This window comes from Maylandia zebra, linkage group LG3 (genome assembly GCF_041146795.1).
Source record: "Maylandia zebra isolate NMK-2024a linkage group LG3, Mzebra_GT3a, whole genome shotgun sequence".
In the NCBI taxonomy this organism is placed as follows: Eukaryota; Metazoa; Chordata; class Actinopteri; order Cichliformes; family Cichlidae; genus Maylandia; species Maylandia zebra.
Window position 1 is genome coordinate 41,814,825 of NC_135169.1, and position 26,965 is coordinate 41,841,789.

A 26,965-nucleotide genomic window follows, 5' to 3' on the forward strand; every position below is an offset into this window, starting at 1 on the left:
GCGGTTCTTCCTCTTTTACGGGTCTTCCGGTTTCAGCAGTGTAATGAAGTCTGTAGTTACTATGAAGTTTTTGGAGAGATTGCTACTCTTGAATGTTTTTGGGCTGGGGGAGCTATCAGGTCTCTAGGTTTAATAAAAACATACAAAAAATAACTTTGGATAAAAAAAACAGATATATTATCAAAGAAAATGACGGTAACAGCTTTCAGATTTAGATAGATGTGGTTTAGATGTGGTTTATAAAAAAACCCAACAATATGGTTGTAAAAGAAAAAAAAAAAATCAGTCTCAGTGTTTCATGTTGAACTATGTCCTTATTTCTAAAATGCATCAGCACTGCAGAAGGAGCTGTAATGGAGGATGCACAGGTGTGTCCTTGTATTAGGTTGGCTGTAGCTTGGATTGTTATGGTTACCATGCAGAGCTCTTTGTTCATTTTCTTCTTTTTCTCCTGCTGTTAGGTTCTGAGGAGATCAGCATGCCATGGTGTCTGACCTTACCCAATGCTGTTACTACTGTTAGTGTATCAGCAGTCGTTGCAATTCTCTCACAGTGAAGGAGAAACTGCAACCTTCTTGCCTGAGTCTCTGAGTTTGGCAGTTGAATCAGACTCCCCTTAATCTGAATTTGGGATTAGGTTAGGAAGACTAATTGGGGCAGTCAGCTTCTACTCACTAATTCAACCAAAACAGAGAAAAAAACAAATCAAGACAAAATAAAATCAGGATTTACAATACAATTTACAAAGCATCCTTGTGATACTGTTTACATGACACAAATAGACTTGAAATTTCAAAATGAAATGTAATAGGCAAAGAGTCTGTGTTTTTTTCTTTTATAAATTACAAACATAATACATAATATTATTATGTTATAATATATACTAATCATATCTCTTAAATAGCCAAAAAAGTGTGATACCTCAAGGAACTGGGGAAAATTCAAAGTACTTCACAAAACATTCATTAAACTAAACAGATCACCAGAGGAAGCTTAAGTACTGACCATTAAAAACATGGTGGCTCTCGAAAAATATCAATGAGCAAAATGACCTGGACTATAAACAACGTAACAAACAACCACACACTTACTTATGATGCACACTCAAAGAATAAACTCAGCTACATCTGGAATAAACAGTTGCATCAGTCAGACAGTTGCAGAATATGATCAACTAGAACAGAAAACATTTAACTATATGGATCACAATACACAGGACTTGAAATATGAAAGATCCATTTATTAACACAATGTACTGTATGAACCTGCTCCCCAGAATTACTAGACCTACCAGGATCACATCACATTGTGGAATTCTCATAGACAACATTTTTACAAATGACACAGAATTATGAAGTACACACTTATTTAATAAATTAAATATCAGCAAACAAACAAACACATATAACAGTCCAGCAGGTGGGGCAGCAGAAAAAAATGAGTCTTGTAAAGAAAAAAAAAGAGAAATGCTCTGTGACTAAAATACAGAAAATTTCAGTATTTGTATGAGACAATAAATTAAGATAAAGTTTGTAGATTTAAATTTACATTAAATCTTATGTACCTTTTTATACTTTTTATGTTAAATAAAAGTGATTTACATATGTGAAAACAATGAATTGCCTAATAATATGGTGAAACAGTGCTATAATACAATTAATCATAAAATTGTTTTTAAAAAGTGCTGTTATTAATATTTATTAAAAATAAAGTTCCTACTACTACAAACTCCCTGAAAATAATATATCTCATCCTACCAGCATTTGGAAAATGATTACTATAAACACATGCAAAACTTTTCAAACAACTATTCAAACAGAACAAAGTCCCTTAATGCTTTCAATAACATGTCTACTGCTACGAATTGCTTGTGTCTTTTGTTTCCCGTCGGACTGCTTGTTAGACTCTATCAGTAATGGAAAGAGCAGAGGGGTGTGGTATTTCATCACAGCCAGAGGGAGGCACTGTGGAACCATCAAACTACAGACCCCAGTGCTCATAAGGCAAGAGTTGGGGAATGGCTGCAGTCACAGCATTGTAAGATGTTGAAGGAATAGAAATACTTAACTAAAAACGATAAATCCAAATAGATTAAATCACAGTACTGTTTTTTTTTTTTCACTTTTATGAATGCTAGCTATATTTTCAGGAGAATAGAAGTAGTACTTGTGTAACGGAAGTGCCTGAGATGACTGAGAGCCCATGTTCAAGAGGTGACTGAGAAATGTTACTAATTTAAGAAAACTATGAAGGAGTTGATATTCAACAGGTCATAAAGTCAAGAGGTGGAATGACTATCCTGAGCTGAATCAACAGGTGGAAAAGAAGAAATAATTTCAATGGAGGTAACATAAAAACACTGACACTAGATCTGAGAGAAATAGAGAGAAAATGTGGAAAAAAGATTAGTATATAAAATACAATGTTAAACAAAGCAATTATCCCCTTAAAATGAGATAAATACCATGCATAATCTCTAAAAGTTGATTCTGTTCATCTGGACGTAGAGTTTTGTGGGAGAAAGGTTTCGTCACTCATCCAAGTGACTTCTTCAGTCTCAGCTGACTGCAGGTTTCCCCAATCCTATAAACAGTACATTTGCATAATGACTGAAACCAGCCCACTGAGGAACAATGGGCTGGGAGGTCAGTTCCTTAATCTTAATTATGCAAATTCTCATGACCGTTGATCAACAACCACTGACCAAAACCCACTGATCAAAGACCACTGATCAATGGCCATGAGTACCATTCACAGAGAATCTGTACACATCTTGAACATGATCCAAACTGTACATATTAAATGTTGGACTCCCATTCAAATGATTTTGACAATGAAGCACCTTTAGACTTTCAAGAATCTGTTTGACAAGTTTCTTTAACACCAGTGTGTCATGGTTTTTATTATTGATATATTCTTCCAGAGTGTATTCATAAAGTTGCAGACAAAGATATCTCGTCCCTGAAAATCAACATATTTTATGATATAAGGACGATGGAGTTCAGGGAGTCGTGGGATTTCTTCTTCTTTCTTCAGCACTTCGTAGTTGCTTTAGACATTGGCCATTTCTCAGTTCTTAAGTACACGAGTCCGTACTCATATTCTCGCTTCTTTGCGACTTCGTAGTTCACATGGCATTCTGGAGAAATGCGAGAAGGTAGCGCGATTTGTGTACAATTGGAACACCAGTGTAATTGATGATGTTACAGGTCAGCCTAACATGACCAGGCTGGCTCAGCCTGCTCAAATATCAATAAACAATACAATAAACAATACAATAAAATTATATGTATTATATGTATTATACTGTGTGTGTTTTTCTTGAAAAATAATGCATGAAAAATATTTCATAAATTACTTTATCTGTATAGATATTTTATATTATATAGCTAGCAGACCCCATCAATGAAGAGCCCACTGGTGTCAAAACAACGTTGAGGTCATGCGTCTATTAATGAACGTCCAGGTGTATGAAAGCTAAGAGACCGAGGCTCGTTTCCATATGGACACCGGGAAACATCTATAAAACCGGTCAGTGTCTGCAGCTGTTTACGGTCTCTCCCCCTCACTTACCTCGCTGACTAGCCCCTGCCAGTCACTCTCACTTTTAGCACTTTTTGGAGAAAAGTGAGCAAAACGCTTAAATAATATAAATTACATGGGGAAAATGCACTATTTACTTTATCTCTATAGACCATGTACAGTTTGTAAACAGTGGTGACAAAGGCAATATAAGGGTCTGTAGTGGTCATTTCCAGAGGAGGATATGTGATGTGCATAATTTGTAAGCAACTGAGCGTTATAAAAGTCATTTCCAGAAGCTGTTGCTACTCCATGTAGCCTAAGCAGTTTATATAGTAAATTTAGTACAGACTAATTAAGATGTTTAGCCCTGCCCCCCCTTTAACCAACTTCATACTGATCAGCTACCCCTTGCAAATGTGAGATATCAGCTCTCATGCTATCTTATAAAGCCAGGCGCTTGTTGAGAGGCAAACTGTTATGGAAATCTTGCTGTGAACTCTCAAACCAGGCGTTTTCACTGTAAAAAGTGGAAAACAACAAACAAACAAGGGCCACTGCAAATTCAGTGTTAATAACATAGTAAAGTATACAATGTTTTTCTCTGATTCTCTGTCTTTAAAGGTAATGTATTGACATAATTTCGTCACCATTACAGGGCGGGGCCCATGGCTCAAAAACTGCAACAGTTTCATATAGGTGTTTTCAGAGAGATAGTATACATTACCTTGTAAGCGCCCCTCTTCTTTTTTATTTTTCTCTTTCTGTGGTCTTAGGAGGACTTCCACCTTTGCACTAACTGTTGCCTCAACAGTTGTTGCTTGTCAGCAAGCAATCATTCATGAATATGCAATTTCAAATACACATGACAGTCTTAAGCAGACATATCTGAACAACACCAGTGTCTGTATCCTGTGCGTGTGTAGGTGCATGTGTGTATGTGTTTCCGGCCATACTATACATAGACATTCGACCTTTCAATGAACTTAAACTGTGTGTTTGAGGTATGCAGAAAAGCAAAAGTAAGCGTCTTGCTAAACTATAAAAACAGGAACTTGCAATAGGTCATATCTCAAATGCACATTTGAAGGTGGGAAGTCTTGCACCTCTAAGAAACAGAACAATCTAGTTCCTAAAGCTATAATGGAAATTATAATGTCGAGGCTGCTTCCTCTCATCTCATGGTGCACAAGTGCACACAGAATCTAATCAGACCTAATAAGAATGTGATTTTTATCAGCATACAAATGATTAAATATTTCTAAGCATAAATTATTATATGTTCCTAAGCACAAATGACAATTTAAAAAAAATTCAATTCTCAATGTAACCACAGTGAATGGATTTATCTGGATTTGTTTTTTTGCTCCATAAACTGTATTTATCTTAGTTTAAGTTGTTCAGCAAATTCTATTTGACTCCTCCCCTCCTCCTGTTCTGCCCAGCAACATTTATATGATTTGTTTAACAATGAGGAAGTTGTCCTGTATCACCGTCAACTTTGATATAAGACGACAGACACAAGGCAGAACACCGCGAAGTACAGACTGAACATGTTCTTTAAAATTATATTTATTTTGTCTACAGCAGCCTGTGTCGAGGCTGAAGGTAGGTATCATTATTTCCCCATTACTGGTTCATCTATAACTTTCATCTTGTAAGATTTATTTATGATTTATTTGTTTGTAATTTAGAGTATTTTAACACTGTGTTTTTAACTGTGTTGTCACTTGATCCTAGGAAGTCATACACTTTGTCACATCTATGGATGTTTTGACTCTAGTGATACTCAAATCTGTACAGCATTTGATGGTGATGAAATATACTATGCAGACTTTAAAAAAGATCTTCTGATTTGGGAGAGCAAAATTCCCACAAGTTTTCGTTCACCCGACGCTTACAAATATGCAGTATTATATCGAAGCATGTGCAAAAATGACATGTACAGATGGAAGCCAGACAAGTCTGTAATAAAGAAAAAAGGTCAGTGAAACTCAAACTGTTATGTTTCCTGTTCAGTTTTCACTGTTTATGCTGCAAGTTTTTTTAGATCTTTTTTTTTAAACCAGAAAGTTGAATTTAAGCAAATCATGTGTTCATTTAATTTAGAGCCACCAGAATTCATGATCTACCCCAGAGATGAAGTGATAACAGGGGAAGATAATACCCTCATCTGCTTCATCAACCGCTTTTTTCCTCCTTCGATCAACATTAAGTGGACCAAGAATGATGTAGAAGTAACAATGGAAGACCCTTTCTTCAAAACTTTGTCCAATCCTGATGGGACTGCTTATGTTTTCTCCTACCTCAACTTTGTGCCAGAGAAAGGAGACATCTACAGTTGCACTGTGGAACATGAAGCAATGGACGAGCCTCAGACCAAGTTTTGGGGTGAGAACAAAGAAGCTTCAGATATTTTAGCACATATAATACGATTTAATGTTTAGAATTCATCATTTCTTTCTGCTGTTCTCTAGAGATGGTTGAAACAGAGGAGATCAGCAATGGTCCAGCTGTCTTCTGTGGATTTGGCCTGAGTCTTGGATTGCTTGGAGTTTTCTTAGGAACCTGCTTTTTTTTTTAAAGCAGTGCGCTCTGGTCGCACTGCTTGAGATGTATACTACATATTGTATAGAGCTGCATAATCCTTCGTTTGTTTCCAGCAGGCATATCTTTCATCTGTGGTTACTGACAAACATGAACTGTCTCGTATTTGCATCACCTGTGTAATGGCATTAACGGCTCATATGCTGTTAAAAATAAAACCATCGTTCTTTGGCTGATATGTCAGTGTTTCTATAATAAACCTTTCGCTTTCATACTGTGCAATAAAGCTGAACGGTGATATCAGCACTTTTCCCACAGACATTTTCAGACGTGACGCGCTGCTGCACATTTTTGGTTCGTAGCATTAGTGCAGAGCTTGAAGTCTGCATTACTGGTATTCTAGCATTGAAATATGCCTTATTAATAATCCATCACTCTAAAATCATATTAGGTGCATTATGTCAAGTAGAATGAAACTTGAAAAAAACTATGCTGTTTTTCCTTTCAACTGAAATAAAGTAAAAACCAGACTAGAAAAAAATAATGTATCCATAAACATATTAAACACATTGTTGCTGAGACGTCTACCTGATTGTTAGTCATTACACTTCATAAGTATTATTACTTACTCCACTATTATTAACAAGGATGTGAAAACTAAGTTTAAAAAAAACATGTAAATAAATCGATACAAGTGAATACATTCTGGAAAATTACTAGAAATGAAATAATAGTTTGTAAGAAGTTTGTAGTTAGTTGCAGAGATTTTTTTTCGCAACAGAATATGAGGTTTTGTGATACAGTTCACTTTACTGAAAAGAAAACTTCAGTAATGTTTTTCACAAGAGCTGTAAGAAAAGTGAAAGCATATCGTTTTCTGTAGGCTGAATTCTGTAATCTATTTTAACCTCTAAACATTCATTTGCTGCTAGAGTCAGGTTAATATCGGTCTCTTTATATGAATTTTTCATCTATTTAGAAAATCTAACAGAACAACAATGAGGTGAAATTTTAGCCAAAGGTCCAGAACAGCCGAAGAACGAAAGCCAGAAAACATTAGCCTGTAACATGAAGTAAAACTTGGTGAGGAAATTAACCAACTTGTCAAATCTTTATGATTTATGCAGATTTGATCTACAGTTTAAAACATTCTTCTTTATAGTCTCAACACAAAATGCTCCCACGTCTCTCTACTGTTTCTGATTGTCAAACAACAGTTTGATTGTCCACATAAGTCACTTCACCTAGTATTAGTGCACAAACAAGTGCTAGCTGAACAAAGGAGCAAAGTTGTAATTATTAGCAGTTATTGTCATAAATGTAATGGATAGAGGGAGTTTCCACTAAATGTTTCGCTGTTATATCAGCCTATCTGCTTTCATTTCCTTGTTTTGGTGAACATATAAATGCTGCAGATTAAGTCTTCTTCCTGAATCATCGTACAACACACGCGAAACATGAACACTCATAAGTTTGTCCTGTGTGTGGCTTTCTCTCTTTTAAGTCCAGGTGAGCTGCAAAAATCTTCTCTTTGAACAAATCAGTGAAATTTTAAAGTAATTATTATTTTTAACATCAGAACATTTCTTTCTTTTTATTTCAGTTCTCACAGATGAAGACTTTTACCAAGTAAGAGCATGCTGTACATTCAAAGGGTCACACTTTGAAGAAACCGAGTACATATTAACTAGTTTTTTTTAATAAGAACTTGATGATGGAGTACAACAGCACAAGAGGCAACTGGACGGGATTCACAGCGTATTCAATTGAAGCAGCAAAATGGTGGAACAGGGATCCCTTTGATGCACTAACAAGAAAGATCGAAAGGAAACTGTTGTGTACGGACATGTTAGATGCCATCCAATCCGTAGGTAAGAGATTTGTTTCTTAATAATGTTTTAAATCAAATGTTAAATAGGGTTTTGATGCTGTGAACCTTTTACATCAAATATTTTTATGATCATTTTTGATGACATAAGATTATTATATTTGTTTTACTGTAAATAACAATAGTGCTTTATGAGTTTTGCTCAGTTGCATGACATTACAGTTGATTTCCAAGTAAATGGTAAATGGTCTGCATTTGTATAGCGCTTTACTCAGTCCCTAAGGACCCCAAAGCGCTTTACACTACATTCAGTCATTCACCTATTCACACACTGGCAAGCTACATTGTAGCCACAGCTGCACTGGGGCGCACTGACAGAGGCGAGGCTGGCGCCACCGGGCCCTCTGACCACCACCAGTAGGCAAACACGGGGTTAGTATCTTGCCCAAGGATATTTGGCATGCAGCCAGGAGGCAGCCCTGGATCGAACCACCGACCATCTGATTAGTGGCTGACCTGCTCTGCCACCTGAGCTACAGCCACCCCAAGTATGCCATAATTGACAACATAGCCACGATACATTACATTATGTACATTTGAGGAATACATCTGTGAACAGAGAAGGTGCAGTAATGTATTTTTCTTAATCAGAAGCATGAAACTTATTTTTTCACAGATAATCTGACAACTATACCCACCGTCAAACTAAAATCCTTGAAAAGGCCTAATGGCGAGCACGCATCTACGCTTGTGTGCAGTGCCTACAACTTTTATCCAAAACAAATCAGAATGAGGTGGATGAGGAACGGCAAGGAGGTGACCACAGATGTCAATTACTCTGACGTGATGCCAAATGGTGACTGGTGCTACCAGACTCATTCTCACCTGAAGTACATCCCAACTTCAGCAGAAAAAATTGCCTGCATGGTCGAACACCTTGGTCTCTCCGAGCCGATGTTTGTGGTCTGGGGTAAGTTTGCTGCTGTGATGCCAATTAAAGTCAGAGAGATAAAACTGAAGCTGCATAATTACAAGTTTCACTTTTATCTCACTGTTTCAGACCCCTCCCTCCCAGTGGAACAACAAACTCAGATAGCTGTTGGACTGTGTGGACTGGTGATTGGATTTGTTATTGCAATATCTGGAATCATCTACTACATCACTGTGTGTCAAAGTAAGGAGTTTGTTAGAAGTGTACATAATATAACATATTCTGATCTAAGACTGAAAGCCTCGGTGTGCCCAGCACTCAGTAACTTTCTTGACTTCGTCTCTTTTCTGTTTTCAAGAGAATCCTAAAAAAAAAAACTATTCCTATTCTTACTACAGCACATATCATTATTAAGTAGATCTGTTGCCTCATCATCATCATCATTTTTTTGTATGCTGCTATTGCTGTGTTCATAAATTGGGCCTTTTCTGTGGTTGCAACAACATTAAGTTTTGCTTGTATACACTGTAAAAACAAATCCTAATATAAAAGTATTGTACTGTGTATTTTACAGTTTTGTTCTGTTCTTCTAGAATAGCATTAAATTTACACAAATAGACTGTGATTCCCCATGTAAATCCCATGTAAAATTAGGGCAACAAACTGTATTGTCATTACTGAAAATAACCGTATTTTTATGAGAAAGTTATTTTCTATTTTTTTATGGTATTATTTTGGCGCCCCAGCTGCAGGAATATTACTGTTTTTTCAGGATTTTTTTTTACAGTGTAGTAAATCTGACCAATAGAGTTGTTAAAATGATAAATATGTTCTTGTTTTTAACAGGACAAGTGTTCATTCCTGTGGAATCCCCTCCTGAAGCTGGAGCAACTTAACAGCCTGAGCAAACACTATTAATACGGGAACGCTCCATCCAAGGTGCCCCAAATATCACAGCTCTCTGAATAATGATGTCTGTTGTGGGTGTTTGGGGCTTTGCATCTTTTACCCTACAGGACAGAGGATACATTTGTAATGTAGTTAATACTCTTATACAGTATAGTAATATATTTTATAGAAAAATGATTACACTGTATCTACTGGCATTAACCCTCATTAAGCAGTAAACCCTGTGAGTTAACCAGTGGTGAAAGTGGAAAAGTAGAAAAACCCTGGCACAATATGATGGTTCAAAAGCTACCCACAGTGTGCACACCCACATGGTACCTTCCTAGCAATTAAGTAAGAGACTGATTATTTCAAACTATATAGAACCAACTAACATTTTGTTTATTAATCTGAATACCCTTAAAATTTAATGATTTATTTGAATATACAATTGCACAGATAATGTATAAAGCACAAAATAACTTGCTTTGCGTCAGCACTCAGAAGCTGTTTTAAAGTCAGAGAGAGTCAATATGACTCAAGGGGAACATGTTTCTTTAAAAAAAAAACCAAGATAACCCTAGAGTATTAGAAAAATATATAAATCAAGAATGAAAAGAGCAATAATAATAACACTGAAACTCTTGGTTGTTTTGCTTTGATGTAGTTACTTATCTAAGTTGGAACATTTTTTTGTTTTGTTTTTTGTTTGTTTTTTTTGTTTTGTTGCTTTGCTTTGTTTTTTTCTTTGCTTCGAGCCCTGTGTACAGGAGCCGCATGCTAAAAGATCTTTTGTTAAAAGGGTTGGTGTCATAAGCATATGCTTCAGACAATACCTTTTGATTAGCCTTGTCTCATGCTTTCTTGCTTTGTGGTAATTTTTATTGTGTATTCACTGAGATGTTTGAATGCTAATCAAAAAAAATCTCACCATCGAGGCATCAAATAAAGATCTACCACAGGACCGACCGGTGGGGATACTTGCTGCTATACCAACAAGGAAGGCTAATATATGAGAAGATGCAGTACCCAGAAGGTAATACAAAGAAGCAACATTCAGCGTATGGAAGTTTAAACAGCTGGAAAAATAGCTGAAGCCGACCTGATAATAAATCCACAACGTCCACGGATCACTCTATAGACAGACAGAGAGATACTTTATTGATCCCACAACAGAAATTAATGTGTTACAGCAGGAGGATCAAAAGAATAAAGAATTAAAATTTTATATAAATACAACAATGATTGAAACAAAAAAATCCCCAAAGAAAATAAAAATTAGGTTAAGTTAAAGGAAACGTAAAAGCACGACTGTGAGCAATTTCAGAACAAACAAGAAGCACTCAGAGTGCAAACCTCTGCCACGGCCTTCAATCTGTATCAGTATTTACTTTTAAGGGAATAGTGTCACCTAAGTGGTGAACAGTAAGAGGATAAACAAGTTTTAGTAAAAACAAAGGTAGCATTGTGTAAAACAGGAACTGATCTGTTTAAAAGATGTTCAGCAGCACTAAGAAATAAACCAGGTTGAAAACCCACAGGCGCTCATTTCAGCACACCCGTTCTTTGATGGAATGTTATCGCTTTCTGCCAATCACTCTGTGGCCAAGTACCTTATAAAGGCACTTAATTTCAGCCTTACACCATTTGGCAAATAGTGATGGGATTTCCAGCTCTTTTTAGAGAACCGGCTCTTTCGGTTCGGCTCACTAAAAAGAGCCGGCTCTTTCGGCTCCAAACCGGCTCTTCAGATTGTTTTGTTGCTTTAATTAATTTATTATTAACAATAATATAAAATTATGCACAAAAGGAATTACTAATGTAAAAAAAGTGGTTTTATTTATATATGTTTATATATAAATATATGGGGTGGCCCCTAGAGACAAAGCATGTACAAACTCCAAAACACATTCCTAGCATTAACTGAACTTCCAAAACAGAGCTACCTAGATCACTTAAATTACACAATTGAAAGCATATGTGTGTTGTTTGTGTATTTATACACAGGCACTCATATATTTAAAAAAAAAAATTCATTTACCTGTTACTACCACACACCAAATTCAGTCGTTGGTACTTGCTGGCTTGTGTAGCCACTAGGTAACAAAACATCAACACTGCGCCCTAGCATCCTGGAGCACTTCTGTTGTGTTTTGTACGTGCTTCGGGGTTTGTACATGCGATGGAGTTTTTACGTCTTTTGGAGTTCGTATTTGTATGTGCTTTGTCTCTAGGGGCCACCGTAAATATACTTTTATTTATTCACTCCACATAAACTGTAATAAATAAATCATATAATACATTTCAACTTTTAACTATTTAAATTTTCAGCTTTCCGTTACACAAATTTAAAGTGAAACAACACAAAACACTTCAAACCACAACACAATTAAATATAAATTATAATATGAAAACAAAAAGAAGATGCATATTCTCTGTCATATGGACCTGCATGAATAAACTTTCTGAATCCTTTATCATCAGCAACTGAAAATAGTTGTGGATGATTACTATACCTTTCTAATGTGACACTGTTGTCCCTGGCTCTCTTTCTCTCTCCTTCTCTCCTGCTCTGTTCCTGTGCTACTGCCAGTGTAACTATCGCCCCTCCCCCCTCTTCCCAGTGCAAAGCACATGGCTCGCGTGCGGAGTGAAGCGGGAAAAAAGTGTGCGAGAGAGAGAGAGAGAAAGAAAGAAGAAACCCCACGGCTTGCAATAAGGAACCGGCTCACTTCGTTCACGTCAAAGATCCGGCTCTAAGAGCCGTTTCATTCGCGACCGACACATCACTAATGGCAAAGGCCTAGTGCTGTCACTTTACACAGCCTGATTGACACGCACACACATTCTGAATTCACCTCTTCAGAATGAGGAAACTACAGTTTTTTATAAACCACATGCAGATTTGAGCGTTACAGACATTCAGGCCCTTTCTCAATATGCGTACTTGTGCGTACTTGCGTTCTCGTGTACTCGTGAACGTCATCAGTCAGAGACCAAGTACTGTTCCAATCCGAAGTACGCATCAAGCCGAGAATGCGAAAAAGTCCCGGATGTGTTCTCGCTCCGCCTGTTTTATCGAGCATGCATCGGTGGTGACTTGTGTGTACTTGGTACAGCTAAATATCCCAGAATGCATTTCGTCCAAAACTCAAACGCGGCAATGGCGGACGAGCGGGGGTGAAAACTTTTAAATATTACTCTTTCTGGGTCACAAAATAAACTTTTAAGTTATTTTCAAGTAGGAATGTAGCTGTGTAAACTTCAAATATCTGCTCGATTTATCAAGATATCATATATTTCCAAACGTGCTCTGACGTTTTTGGAGACGTGTGTGACCCGCCAGCTCCATAGCAGACAGCGAGGTCGAGGATCACGCGAGAACAGCGGACTCCCGGCACATCGTTTTCAACCCCCCAGCGGTCTTTACGCTACTCAGGTTAAACAAACCCCAAACCCAGCGTAGTGAGTCACAGGCGGGGAACGGGCAAAAAGACATGTTTATTTTTATTTTTTCTACCTCATCTGATTCAGACAGGAACTCTTGCATGATGTCACTTTCTCCAATGACTCGGACAGAGCACACTGCAGATGAAACACACATTATATTAGATACAGTTTTTGTGTGTGTGTGTGTGTGTGTGTGTGTGTGTGTGTGTGTGTGTGTGTGTGTGTGTGTGTGTGTGTGTGTGTGTAAGTGAAATAAAAGTCATTATACAATGACATCTGCGACTTCACCACCTGGCCATAAAACTGCTTAGCATTCAATTGTCACATTAATTCTGAGCCTCTGAAAATGGTGTCCTGTTTATAAAAATGTGTGTAATCCTTAAAGAGGTCATGCAAATGTTTTGGAAAACCCCTTGAATAATCACGTGTTGTTTGTTTGATTTACAATCAACTGTGGTGGCGTTCAGAAGCAAAACTACAAAGCTGTATCTTTGTTCCAAACAATATGGAAGGCAACTGTAAGTGAGTGAACTGTTTGTGTGCTAGCCCTATGAAGAAAGCCTGATTGTCCTTCTCTCTTCCTCACCTTTCTCTAGATATTCCTCCAGGCCTCTGCATCGTGCATCCAGCTGTTGCTCTGAAAGGGAAAAAGGCCATTTTTCCAGGCAGCTTGGGGAAAGTAAAGTTAGCAAACTCCCTCTTCAGGTTTTGGTGTAGAATCACAAACTTCCGATAACGCTTGGAGCACAGCTGTCTGCCTGCCATGTACACATTATACACCTGGAAGAGTTAAAGTGGAAAAATGAAAATGAAAAGGCGGTGATCTTTAGTCAGCAAGATAGTATTTATAATATCCAGAACATTAGGTTGCTCACAGACCTGAATATAAATACCTCATGAATGTAACAATCGCATAAGCCTTGAGTTGTGACTGGCTGTGTCCAACTACAAAAACATTTTTATCCATCCAAGTGTTTTTGCACGAGTGTACCCACCACAAACTTTTCATGGTTGAGTTCAGTGTGTTTGTAGCTAGGAACGGAGATGGGCACTGCCTGCTTGTTGGAGTAGTCGTAACAGGACTGGGCCGACCCGTCGTCTCCGGGATCCAGGCAGTCGGCCTCCTGGGGAGGAACGGACAGCACAGTCAGCACCAGCTCTCGCTCACCGGCCCGGATCAGATCAACCACCTGCTTGTGTGTTGCTCCTTCTACGTTCACCCCATTGCTGTTGAAGAAAGAGATTTATACACTAAAAAAACCCCAAACAAACCCCAGTAGCTGTCTATTGTACTAAAATAAAAATAAAGGCGTTCTACATCTCACCTGCTTGTTTTTATTAAGACATACATGTACACTATTTTTATTAATAGAGATTTCGCTACCCGGGCTATGTTGTCTGGGGGCTTTTGCCCCCTGGTAGGGTCTCCCATGGCAAACTGGTCCTGGGTGAGGGACCAGACAAAGAGCGATTCAGAAGACCCCCATGAAAAGAATATCGAGGGAACAGTTTACCCTGCCCGGGATAGGGTTACCGGGGCCCCGCCCTGGAGCCAGGCCCGGGGAGGGTGCCCGAGGGCGAGCGTCTGGTGGCCGGGCCTTAGTCCATGGGGCCCGGCCGGGCACAGCCCGAAGAGGAGACATGGGCCCATCCTCCCGCAGGCCCACCACCCGCAGGAGGCGCCATAGGGGTCGGGTGCATTGTGAGCCGGGTGGCGGCCAGGAGCGGAGGCCCTGGCGGACCGACCCCCGGCTGCCAAGACTGGCAATAGGGACATGGAATGTCACCTCTCTGGTGGGGAAGGAGCCTGAGTTGGTGCGTGAGGTTGAGAGGTACCGGCTAGATATAGTTGGGCTCACCTCTACGCATTGTCTGGGCTCTGGAACCAGTCTCCTGGAGAGGGGCTGGACTCTGTCTCAGTCTGGAGTTGCCCCTGGTGAGAGGCGGCGGGCTGGGGTGGGTATTCTTATATCCCCTCGGCTTGCTGCCGGTACGTTGGGGTTTTCCCCGGTGGACGAGAGGGTTTGTTCCCTGCGCCTTAGGGTCGGGGAACGGGTCCTGACTGTCATCTGCGCTTATGCGCCGAGTGGCAGTTCGGAGTACCCAGCCTTCTTAGAGTCCCTGGGGGGGGTGCTGGAAGGTGCTCCACCTGGAGACTCTGTTGTCCTGCTGGGAGACTTCAATGCTCACGTGGGTAACGACAGCGAGACCTGGAGGGGCGTGATTGGGAGGAACGGCCTCCCTGATCTGAACCCGAGCGGTGCTTTGTTATTGGACTTCTGTGCTAATCACAGTTTGGCCATAACGAACACCCTGTTCGAACATAAGAGTGTCCATAAGTGCACGTGGCACCAGGATGCTCTAGGCCGTAGGTCGATGATCGATTTTGTAATCGTATCACCAGACCTGCGACCATATGTTCTGGACACTCGGGTAAAGAGAGGGGCTGAGCTGTCAACTGATCACCACCTGGTGGTGAGTTGGATCAGGTGGCGGGGGAGGACGCTGGACAGACCTGGTGCACCTAAATGCGTAGTGAGGGTGTGCTGGGAACGTCTAGCAGAGGCCCCAGTCCGCGAGATCTTCAACGCACACCTCCGGCAGAGCTTCAACAGCATTCCGAGGGAGACTGGGGACATTGAGTCCGAATGGACCATGTTCAGCGTCTCCATTGCCGAAGCTGCTGCATTGAGCTGCGGCCGCAAGGTGGTTGGTGCCTGCCGTGGTGGTAATCCCCGAACCAAATGGTGGACACCAGAGGTGAAGGGAGCCACCAGGCTGAAGAAGGAGGCCTATCGGGCTTGGTTAGCCTGTGGGACTCCGGAGGCAGCCGACAGGTATCGACAGGCCAAGCGGAATGCGGCTCGGGCAGTGGCTGAAGCAAAAACTCGGGTGTGGGAGGAGTTCGGAGAGGCCATGGAAAAAGACTTTCGGACTGCCTCGAAGAGATTCTGGCAAACCGTCAGGCGTCTCAGGAGGGGAAAGCGGTGCTCTACCTGCACTGTGTATAGTGCTGGCGGAGCGCTGTTGACGTCGACTGAGAAAATTGTCGGGCGGTGGAAGGAATACTTCGAGGACCTCCTTAATCCCACTGACACGTCTTCCGGGGAGGAAGCAGAGTCTGGGGATGAGGGGTGTGACCCACCGATTTCCGGGGGCGAGGTCACTGAGGCAGTTAAACAACTCCTTGGTGGCAGAGCCCCTGGTGTCGATGAGGTCCGCCCCGAGTTCCTGAAGGCTCTGGACGTTGTAGGGCTGTCTTGGTTGACACGTCTCTGCAATGTTGCGTGGAGATCAGGGGCAGTACCTGTGGACTGGCAGACCGGGGTGGTGGTCCCCATCTTCAAGAAGGGGGACCGGAGGGTGTGTTCCAACTACAGGGGGATCACACTCCTCAGCCTCCCCGGGAAAGTCTATGCCAGGGTGCTGGAGAGGAGGGTTCGTCCGCTAGTCGAACCTCGGATACAGGAGGAACAATGCGGTTTTCGTCCTGGTCGCGGAACACTGGACCAGCTCTTTGTCCTCTCGAGGATACTTGAGGGTGCATGGGAGTTTGCCCAACCAGTCTACATGTGTTTTGTGGACCTGGAGAAGGCATTCGACCGTGTCCCTCGGGGCGTCCTGTGGGAGGTGTTGCGCGAGTATGGGGTGTCTGGCCCATTGCTACGGGCCATTCAATCCCTATACAACCGTTGCAAGAGCTTGGTTCGCATTGCCGGCAATAAGTCGGACTCGTTCCCGGTGGGTGATGGGCTCCGCCAAGGCTGCCCTTTGTCTCCGGTTCTGTTCATAATTTTTATGGACAGGATTTCTAGGCGCAGCCAAGTGGCGGAGGGCTTTCGCTTTGGTGGCCTCAGAATCTCATCTCTGATTTTTGCGGATGATGTGGTTCTGTTGGCTTCATCGGGTGAGGGCCTCCAGCTCGCACTGGAGCGGTTCGCAGCCGAGTGTAACGCAGCGGGAATGAGGATCAGCACCTCCAAATCTGAGGCCATGGTTCTCAGCCGGAAAAGGGTGGAGTGCCCACTCCGGGTCGGGGATGAGTTCCTGCCCCAAGTGGAGGAGTTCAAGTATCTCGGGGTCTTGTTCGCGAGTGATGGGAGAAGGGAGCTGGAGATCGACAGACGGATTGGGGCTGCGGCTGCAGTAATGCGGACGCTGCACCGGTCAGTCGTGGTGAAGAGGGAGCTGAGTGTAAAAGCGAAGCTCTCAATTTACCGGTCGATCTACGTCCCTACCCTCACCTATGGCCACGAGCTGTGGGTAGTGACCGAAAGAACGAGATCGCGGATACAAGCGGCGGAAATGAGCTTCCTCCGAAGGGTGGCTGGCCTCTCCCTTAGAGATAGGGTGAGAAGTTCGGCCATCCGGGAGGGGCTTAGAGTAGAGCAGCTGCTGCTCCACATCGAAAGGAGCCAGCTGAGGTGGTTCGGGCATCTGGCAAGGATGCCCCCTGGGCGCCTCCTGGGCGAGGTGTTCCAGGCATGTCCCACCGGGAGGAGGCCCCGGGGCAGACCCAGGACACGCTGGAGAGATTATATCTCTCGGCTGGCCTGGGAACGCCTTGGTATTCCCCCGGACAAGCTGGAGGAGGTGGCTGGGGAGAGGGAGGTCTGGACCTCTTTGCTTAGGCTGCTACCCCCGCGACCCGACCTCGGATAAGCGGATGAAGATGGATGGATGGATGGATGGATTTCGCTACTGAGGTTAAACATTATATATAAGTAACTTAGATCACTTCTAAATGTTAATGTTTGGTTTATTCAGTGTTTTATTTGTTCCTGGCTAAACCGGTTTGGCTGTGATTAAAGTTAAGCTTCATAACATGTTACTCACAGTTAAATTAAGACGGAACGGCAGTAAAAACTCCGGACCTGTGACATCATCAAGTACGCTGGTGTTTTTTTGGTGCTCGCGTTCTCGGCAAATCCGTAATCCTGTGCGGTCTCGGCAAGTCCGGTCTCGCCGAGAACGCGAGCACGTACTTGCGTACTTAGAATTGAGAAAGGGCCTCATACTTCATGTGGCCTTCATATTAGCTCAAGAACAGTGCATAGAGAACGTCAACAACAACACTCAAGACAGAGCTTATATCTTATCACTGTTCAAGTACAATACTGTTGTACTTACTCTTAGATTATCTTATTTCTGAATAGTTGTAAGCATGTATGTATATTTGAATTTTCCCATTTTATTTTTACAGTTTGCACCTTTGATCCAGGACGATGATATTTCGTCGCACTGTATACTTGAGTGCATGTTGTTGGGTTGACAATAAAACTCTGCTTACCTTGAATTAAACTTGTGCATTAGCCAATGAGGCAATGAGCCTCTACAGGCCTCAGACAGCATGTTAAATGTTAACATTCGTGACAGTTTAATTAGAAAAAGACCAAACAAGTATGGCTTGTTTGGAAGGGCCAGACCTCGACCTGACTGAAATGCTGTGTATAAAGGAATGCTTGCAAATGTCAATGAATTGAAGGTATTGCTGCTAATCTGGAATTCTTGGCTGAACAACTGTGAGGATCACCAGCCCGAGGAAAACACAAAATACACATGACTCCGTAACAAAGACAATTCATTCTTGAATGAAGACATTGATCAGACACATTTAAAATGCAGCCAATTGTGTTTATTATTAAATTATTGAGGAAATAGAAAGGTGGTTGGGGGGGGGGGGTAAAGTAGAGGGTAAAAGAAAGGGATAGAAAGGAGGAAAGAGATAGAGGAGAGAAAACCCCAACAATCCCCTCTGAGCAAGCACTAGGTGCGACAGTGGATAGGAAAAACTCCCTGTAAAGGAAGAAACCTATGACAGAACCAGGCTCTAGAGGGGGCAGTCAACTGTCGGGACTGGTTGGGGGGTGAGGGTGAAAAGAGAGAGAGGGGGGAGGGAGATGGGACAGGTGTTAGGAGTTCTAGGGAGCTAGGGGAGGGAGAGGTGTCAAGGTGTCAGGAGAGAGGGAGAGGGCAGGAGAGGGGAGGTCAAAATTACGATGGAACAGAGGTGGAGGAAGACGAGGTGACATCAGCAGTGGAAAAAGTAGAAAGAGTAGAAAAAGCAGGAGTGTCCTTCCTCCAGAAGAAGCAGAAGCGTTTCTTCTTCTTTTCCAGGAGCTTTTCCACGAGAACCTTTTTCTCTAGGATCAGGGTTCTCAGCTGATCGATTGTTTCGGTATTCTCCTTCTCAAGTCTCCTGCATGTTTTCTCCACTTCTTCTAATTCGGCTTGTTTGTCTTTGAGCCTTCCTTTCAACTCATTAGATGTTTCCTCCTGCATTACCTTTGCCTCCTGCATCTCTGTATAACGCTCTTGTAATTTGTTGTGAGTGTCTTCTAACTGCTGACTTTTCCTCTCGGTTTCTTGAAGTTTGCACTGCAGGTCTTCATTTGTTTTCTCGAGCTGCTGCTTTAGCAGCTGCACCTCAGTGTTTTTGCACTTCAAGGTGTTGGAAAGTTCCTCGAGTTCGGTGTTTTTTGTCAGCATGTCATTGAGCTGACTCTGCATCACTGAGCACTGTTTTTGCAGTTTCTCCTTCTCTCCTTCCATCTCAGTTGCTTTGTAGTTCATTTTCTTGTAAAGTTCTTGCAACTTTTGGTTTTCTCTCTCAAAGTGCAGGAGTAAACGTTTGTCTTCTTTCTGCTTTATGTCCTGTTGTTCTTTCTCTTGAAGCAGCTCTTGATATTTCTGCGTGTGCACTGCAGTTTTATCAAGTTTTACTTCCAGGACTCTGCATTTTTCCTCCATGCTTTGGAGTTGGCACCATATTTCTCTCTGGTTTATTTCCAGTTGTTCTTTTTCTTGAAGAATCTGGTCATTTCTTTGTAGTGCTTTATCAAGCTTTGTTTTCAGCTCGCTTTCTAATCGCTCACTAATATTTCTCATATTACTTTAACTCACTAATTTAATTAAAGGGTTTTGTATTAAATTATAATGGGATAAAAAACCACAATGGACATGTGCAAATAACAGTAGCCAGCTGCTGCCACAAGAGGGTGATGAATTAAAGGTTCACAGAGAGATCTCTTTACTTTGGGATATTTAAACAATGTGTATTATTACATTTGATTAAACAAGCACTGCTTTTCCTCCAGGCTTCTAAAACTCTTTCAAAGTTTCTCTTTTCAGTCGTTTTCAGTCCAGTCCTTGTACCAAAAAGTTATCTCATGAAACTGGATGAATGGAGGACAAAATTAGATGTTTCAGACCTAAACCCCCACTATCTACACCAGATGAATAGCATCTGAAAATCACATCTTTAACAGACAGACAAAGTCCAGCAAAGTCTCCACACAGGACCTGAGAGATGCATCTGAACCTTCAGTTCACTCCAAGATCACACATGTGCAGGAGAACTGAGTGCTGCTGTCAGATTTAAAAGTGCTTTAAACATGATGATACCGTCTTTGTTAAACAGCAGAATAGGTTTATAAAGTATCATTAACTAAAAATGGTGAAATAAATATCTCTAAATCTACTAAATGTAGACTTTTACATTTTGGACAGTTTAGTATTACAGCTGCTGATTAAACAATAGAGACAGATGTGTAGTAAAACTTTTATTTAGTGTTTCAAGTCAAAAACAAACAGAGCAGAGATACAGAGAAAGTCTTTTGATGAAAAAAGAAGATACTGAACGTTGAGTTTCCCCTAATCGTGTGTGTGCAGCTGTGTGAATGAGGCTGTGTCGAGTGTTCAGACTGAGTAGAAATGCACTGTGCTTCTCCATTTACATCCTTTAGTCAAAGGAGCTTGCAAAGAAAATCGCCTGAGGATCATCAGGGGGTCCTTTTGTCCCTCTGTGGGGGGAAACTCCCACTAGGTTTATATCTGGGACTCTCCACCATTTGACCTTAGAACTGAAGAAGCTTCTCGGATGAGAGGTGAAACGTCTTCAAGTAACTTAAAGAAGTCCAGACGCTTTTCTTTGCAAGCTCCTTTGACTACGATGACCTGGATGACTGAGAACCTTCACAGACATATTTACATCCTTTAGATCCAATCTTGACTCTTTTGCCCACTAAAATAATAAACCAGTACTTTTTTCTGTATGTAATATAATCTAAAGCAGGGGTCTCAAACTCAAATGAGCTACGGGCCACTTCTGGCACCATCATCTCATTGAAGGGCCACTTTAGTGTCCAAGTAGTACAAAAAACAAACACAAAAACACCCATTAATATTTCCTAAAATGTAGTGTTTTGTTTGTTCCATTTAATTCAAAATATTGTGTAACAAGACAAAATTGCAAACATGAACGCAATTTTTTTCCCACTTAACTATCTGAAGCCTTTCAGTTTCATTAGTCATATGCAAGTTAGCACAGGGTCAACATTGCAATGAAATGTATTTGACAAGCAGAAGACAGTCACTCAGCAGTGTAGTACAGTAGTTTCATTGAACTACCAAATAAACAGCTCTTTCTGGCCAGACACGTGGCAGCACTTTTGCTACAATGTTGTTTGTATTTAACAAAATAAAAATGCAGGCATAAGCGTACACATTAGTTTTCAACTCCAAGTGAAAATTGTTTTCTTTCTCTCACTGAACAAACACAGCCAATCCCTCAACATGTTTGCATTATCTTGTAACTATCTTGTAATAATAATTAAACTTAAAGTGTAGTTTATATTTTAGTTCTCAGACCTTTAAAGTGCAAAATAGCTAAAACAAAAGAAAGCTAGGCTTTACTTTTACTTTGTATTGTGGTGAAAAGATTTAAAATTCAACAAAAAAAAAAAAACATGAAGGGACACGCCCTCAGTCAGTTTTACAGATTTTACACAGAAAGAATCAATCTACTGTTTACTTTATATTTTGCTTTAGAAAACATGACGAGAAACAAAATACGAAATCATGTTTCTTAAATATGTGTAATGTATATGTGTTGCAAATTTGCAGTACCATTCACTAGAAAAAATAACCCTGCATGGTTAAAATCTCAAACTCATAATATTTACTAAAGCCACTTGTGGCTCTTAATATTAAGTACAAAGATTGGCTCAATTACTATGTGACATACATGTTTGTACAGTTTGAATCTGTCATAGGCCCGAGGTAATTTCCACAAAGCAAAAGGCATGTCCAACGTATTTATTCTGTTTATAATCTGTGAAAGGCTGCGATCAGAAATAGAAGTATTTAAAACTATAATAGTGTAAACTGCTGCTCCTTTATTACCTTTGTATTTGTGGAAGAAATCAAAAATGTCTCTATATCTGTTCCTCAACCCCCCCCCCCCCCCCCCCCCCCACACACACACACACACACACACATGAGTTAATGTAGCCTGGCTATATTAACCAGCCCAGAACACAGATTATATTTGGGGTTCTTTTAATCTGAATGATAAACTAAGCGCTCAGAAGAAAATAAGGAAAGGTTGTAAAAATAAAGAAATAAAATTGTTACAGACAGTTCTTATCCAGTAACAGCTTTGTGCACTGGTAACCCACTGCTACTGCAGGTTATTTCCCCAACTTTATCAGCATCTGGAACTCAAGGACGTCTAGCGTCATTTTGTGTCTGATATAAACGCATACAGAAATAAAACAAACATGGCTTCTCCTGCTAAAATACAGAGCCAAGATTAAACAGTTAACAAGGTACATTTTCCCTCTTACCCACAGAGATAGTATAATACAAGTGTGAACTCAAATACATACAGTGCATGACCCCCAAAGAAACAGCGCCATCCAGTGGCATGTCCCATAATATCGACCTTCCACCTGGCTACATTAACATTACAATGAAGATTAACTGAATAAAAATATAATGGTATTTTTTTCTAGAGCTAGATCTCTGTTTGCTACCGTCTTACCAAGTTCCACTCTTTAAGTGCACCTCATTGTTTCTTCTTGTGTTTCTTAATGAATGTATGAATGAATTAGAAACTACAACCTAAAAGAGAACAGAAAACAAAAGTAGCATAACTGTGTGTGAATACAGTACACAACCTCACAAAAACAAAATTAAAATAAAGAGACTCAGACAATTGTAATTCTAATCTATTTCTTTCATACTTTTAAAAATCAATAACTACTTTTTCAAAACATCAGGCACTTGTTTCACACAAGACAGTATAAATCATACACCGTGTCTAAAATCCATTGACAATCCATGAAGGCACAAATCTAACTTCAAGTTGGTGCATTATTAGTGCTGGTAAAATGTAGGGCTGTGTGAGGAACAGCAACTATGTGCAAACATGTGGATCACCACAGCAGATCAGTGTCTTCTGTCGTGATGCCTTAAGAACTAACAGAGCAGCAGGAGGCACACCGACATGACATCTCTGCTACTACTGGCAGTTATTATTTTATTTTTTATGGCTGCTGACAACTTTGACTTCACTGGTTTGAGACTCTTGAACGGGGACACCGAGGGACTCCTCCGTGCTTTTAGATGGCATCATCAAAACTGTGCTACTATCCTCGCTGTCTTCTCTTTGAAACATTTCCTTTAATGGTGTCTCTAAATTCCAGCCTTGGTTTTTTGCAAATGTGTGAATACTCCCAAAGAGATCAGGAAACAATTCCAGAACATCAATTTGGGCTGCTTCCTTGGCACTGTGAACAAGGAAGGTTTTATTACTGGTTGGTTGGTTGGTTGGTTGGTTGGTTGGTAGATAGATAGATAGATAGATAGATAGATAGATAGATAGATAGATAGATAGATAGATAGATAGATAGATAGATAGATAGATAGATAGATAGATAGATAGATAGATAGATAGATAGATAGATAGATAGATAGATAGAGTCACTTGTAAATTAGTTTAACTCACTAATGCTCATGGAGATTGCGTATAAAGCGCAGTAATCCCAACGTGTTTTCAGTGTAGGGCTTTTTACCTTCCAATTTCTGAACCAGCTCTTGTGGAAACTGCAACAAAAACATTCGTTATGAAGTGGATTTTAGGAATCTAGACATTTGATATTTGATGTTACAGTCACCTTATTTTTCCACTGCTTAAAGGATCCGTCCACAGCACATTTTTCTACAGAATCAATCAGCTCCTGTTCAGCCTTTCTATAGTTTGCGACATCGTCTCTGTTACCGATCTTTCTCAAGTATTCAGTTTTCCTGGAAAGGAAATTATTAAAAATAAATATAAACAATAATAAATAAATACAAAAAAGCAGCATTAATGAGCATTTACATTTTTAAGGAGAAGTGTGTAATAAAAGGATTTAGCATTAGCAGAACATTTTAGCATTAATGCTTAACTAGGTTGATCTGGAATGATCAGCTGTGGCTCACTTTGTTCTAACATGAACATCTGTATCCCTCTTTGACAGGCAGAAATCATAAAAAAATGTTTTTTATTAATTGTCAATAATTCCCTCACTTTTCAGAAGTCCAGAAGAAGGGATGGTTTAAGCATTCTTCTACTTTGGGTCTGTCCTTTGGGTCTTTGTTGATCATCCACTCGATGAGATCCTTTGCCACCACATCTTGAATATGATCCAAACTGTACTTCCCATAGTAAATGTTGGACTCGCATTCAAAGGATTTGCCAAATGGATGGTGGCCTCCAGAGAGGATATAATAGATCAGCATGCCTGCCACCTTAATAATAACACATATTATCAGTTTAGGTATGTTTAACAAGCCATTTTTCAGTTAATCAAGTTTGTGTTCAGACTTTACCTGGATGTCTGTGCTTGACTTGTATGATATCACAGATTCTTCTGCTAAAGTCTCTCGGGCCATCCAGCATTTGGTTCCTGCACTGCGTGTACGTAAAGTTGTTTGGCCTTTGAGTAAGCGTCTGCTTATGCCAAAATCAGCTAATCTTGCCCTCCCAGTAACATCTGCAGGAAGAATCATGTGAAATAAAATCCTATCTGGTAAATATTGTAGGGCTGCCACAAACGATTATTTTGATAGTCGACTAGTCACCGATTATTTTTGCGATTAGTCGACTAATCAGATCATGCATTCATTGGACGTAAAACGTACAGCTTATTGCACCAGCAGCATCTGCTCTTATATAACTATCATTAGCTTACAGCTTGAAGTGTTTAAGGTATGTGCTAACTAAAAATAAAGACAAGATGATAGTTTATTAAATTTTAATGAAATTTGCAGATTGTTTCGGTGAAGTTTAATAAACTCCTTGCTATCTAAAATATAACAGGACACCGGAGTAAATTCTTGAGCATCTCACACTTCTGATAATCAGCTGTCTGCTTGATGTTTATTCAGCTGTGTAAAAACTATAACTTTAATCTCAGTCAAACCGATTTACTCAGGAACAAATAAAATACTAAAAAAAAGCCAAACAATTGCATTTTTAAGTTATCTAAGTGACTTATACTATAAAATTAGTCGTCGACGATTTTGATAGTCGACTAATCGTGGCAGCCCTAAAATATTGATTAAAATGTTGTTATTTCCCTGAATTTTAAACGTGACTTACCAATCAAAACGTTCTGGGGTTTGAGATCTCGGTGAAGAATTTTAGGATTTTGACAGTGAAGCACCTTTAGACTTTCAAGAATTTGTTTGACAAGTTTCTTTAGCATCAGTGGGTCATGGTCATTATTCTTGATATATTCTTCCAAGGTGTATTCACAAAGTTGCAGACAAAGATATCCAAAGTTCTCGTCCTCTGCAGCATCAACATATCGTACGATATAAGGATGATCGAGTTCTGGATGTCGTAGAATTACTTCTTCGTTCTTCAGCACTTCATAGTTGCTTTTAGACATTCTCTTGATGGCAACTTCTGTGCCGTCCTCTCTCAGCCCCAAGAAGACTTCAGTACCATCACTTCCCTTCGCTATTCTGAATTTTGCATCATTCACATAAATAATGCTTCTGATTCTGGATATTTTACTGTCATCTGAGCCAACAAGTTTCTCCAGTTTGTCCTTCCACCTCTCGCTGACTGGAAGCCAGTTTAGTTTTTCTGATTTTTCATTGGTGCTGTAATCAAAAGGCTTTACATTTGAAGTTGATTCTACAACAGGAACTTTAGTTATTGGATCAGTTGCTGCTGTCAAAACTTCATCATTTGGGTTCTCTTGCTTTGCTGTCTTTTTCTTCTTCTTTTTCTTCTTCTTCTTGGGCACAGACGGTGCTGCATTTCCCTCACATTCAGAGTTTGGTTTGCTCAGATAATTTTTCAGACTTCTCAGCACTTCTTTCAGTTTTTCATTCATTTTCATATCAGCTAATGTCAGTATGTCCTCGGGTAAGGAGTTTATGCCCACTGATGTAAAAATGTTAGCTGCCTGTTCAACTGACAGCAGGTTTCCAAATATACCGTATGTGTAGACCCTGATGTTAGTGGAGTGTTGCTCATTTACGAAAAGGGCAACTGTTCTGCATAAGTTCTCTAAAAAGTTGACGTGCCAGTCCTTTGTGCCTCTTGTTTTCTGTGTTATCACATACAGTGTTTGTAGCACTGATTCATAGATGTCAGGTCTCTCTTTTAAGCAAAGCAGTTTCAGTAGTCGTGGAATTATTGCTACTGCATGCTCATTTGTTATTTCATCCATTGTGCAGAAAACTGCATTCAAACTTTCAACTGCTGCCCCTATATCTGTCCTAGGGATATTTGGAAAGCGACTGGCTGCTCCTGCAATGTAAATATTCACATTTCCAGTTTCCTTTAGCCATTTAATGCAAGCCTGGCAGTATTTATCTTTCCATCTCCCAGTACGAGTAAAGAGGATTTCAATCATGGTCAAATGAGACCTAGGATCTTCTAACAGCATGTGACTGTTAAAATTTCTGAACACATCTTCAGGTGTTTTTTCAACAACAGCAATTTCCATATCCAAAAA

General features: G+C 40.4%; 2 protein-coding genes and 1 non-coding gene across 7 annotated transcripts; 2 read left to right on the forward strand and 1 right to left on the reverse strand.

Annotated features, from left to right (window-relative positions):
* The first annotated feature begins 5,020 nt into the window (after window positions 1-5,020).
* Window positions 5,021-5,755, forward strand: LOC101477756 (uncharacterized). Its single transcript, XR_013096925.1, has 3 exons — window positions 5,021-5,130; window positions 5,263-5,505; window positions 5,632-5,755. It is a non-coding gene; the product is annotated as an uncharacterized LOC101477756 (transcript).
* A 349-nt stretch (window positions 5,756-6,104) lies between these two features.
* Window positions 6,105-14,490, forward strand: LOC101478223 (H-2 class II histocompatibility antigen, E-S beta chain). Of its 5 annotated transcripts, XR_191272.5 has the most exons (8): window positions 6,105-7,578; window positions 7,673-7,698; window positions 7,775-7,940; window positions 8,574-8,867; window positions 8,958-9,071; window positions 9,675-9,767; window positions 10,655-10,752; window positions 13,763-14,490. XR_191272.5 is itself a non-coding variant. In XM_023153265.3 (7 exons), exons 1-6 carry the CDS (start codon window positions 7,527-7,529, stop codon window positions 9,722-9,724), a joined length of 702 nt encoding a protein of 233 aa, XP_023009033.1. In that variant the 5' UTR covers window positions 6,105-7,526; the 3' UTR covers window positions 9,725-9,767; window positions 10,655-14,490. The 5 variants fall into 5 exon arrangements, 3 of the variants coding, with proteins under 3 accessions (XP_023009033.1, XP_004554466.1, XP_076737989.1); XR_013096924.1 differs by having other exon boundaries at window positions 9,675-10,752; XM_023153265.3 differs by having other exon boundaries at window positions 10,655-14,490.
* A 7,955-nt stretch (window positions 14,491-22,445) lies between these two features.
* Window positions 22,446-26,660, reverse strand: LOC101475569 (serine/threonine-protein kinase/endoribonuclease IRE1). Its single transcript, XM_076881875.1, has 6 exons — window positions 25,594-26,660; window positions 24,822-24,985; window positions 24,520-24,740; window positions 24,125-24,254; window positions 23,956-24,053; window positions 22,446-23,737 (listed from the first exon to the last, which is right to left on the reverse strand). Exons 1-6 carry the CDS (start codon window positions 26,342-26,344, stop codon window positions 23,488-23,490), a joined length of 1,614 nt encoding a protein of 537 aa, XP_076737990.1. The 5' UTR covers window positions 26,345-26,660; the 3' UTR covers window positions 22,446-23,487.
* Window positions 26,661-26,965: the final 305 nt, after the last annotated feature.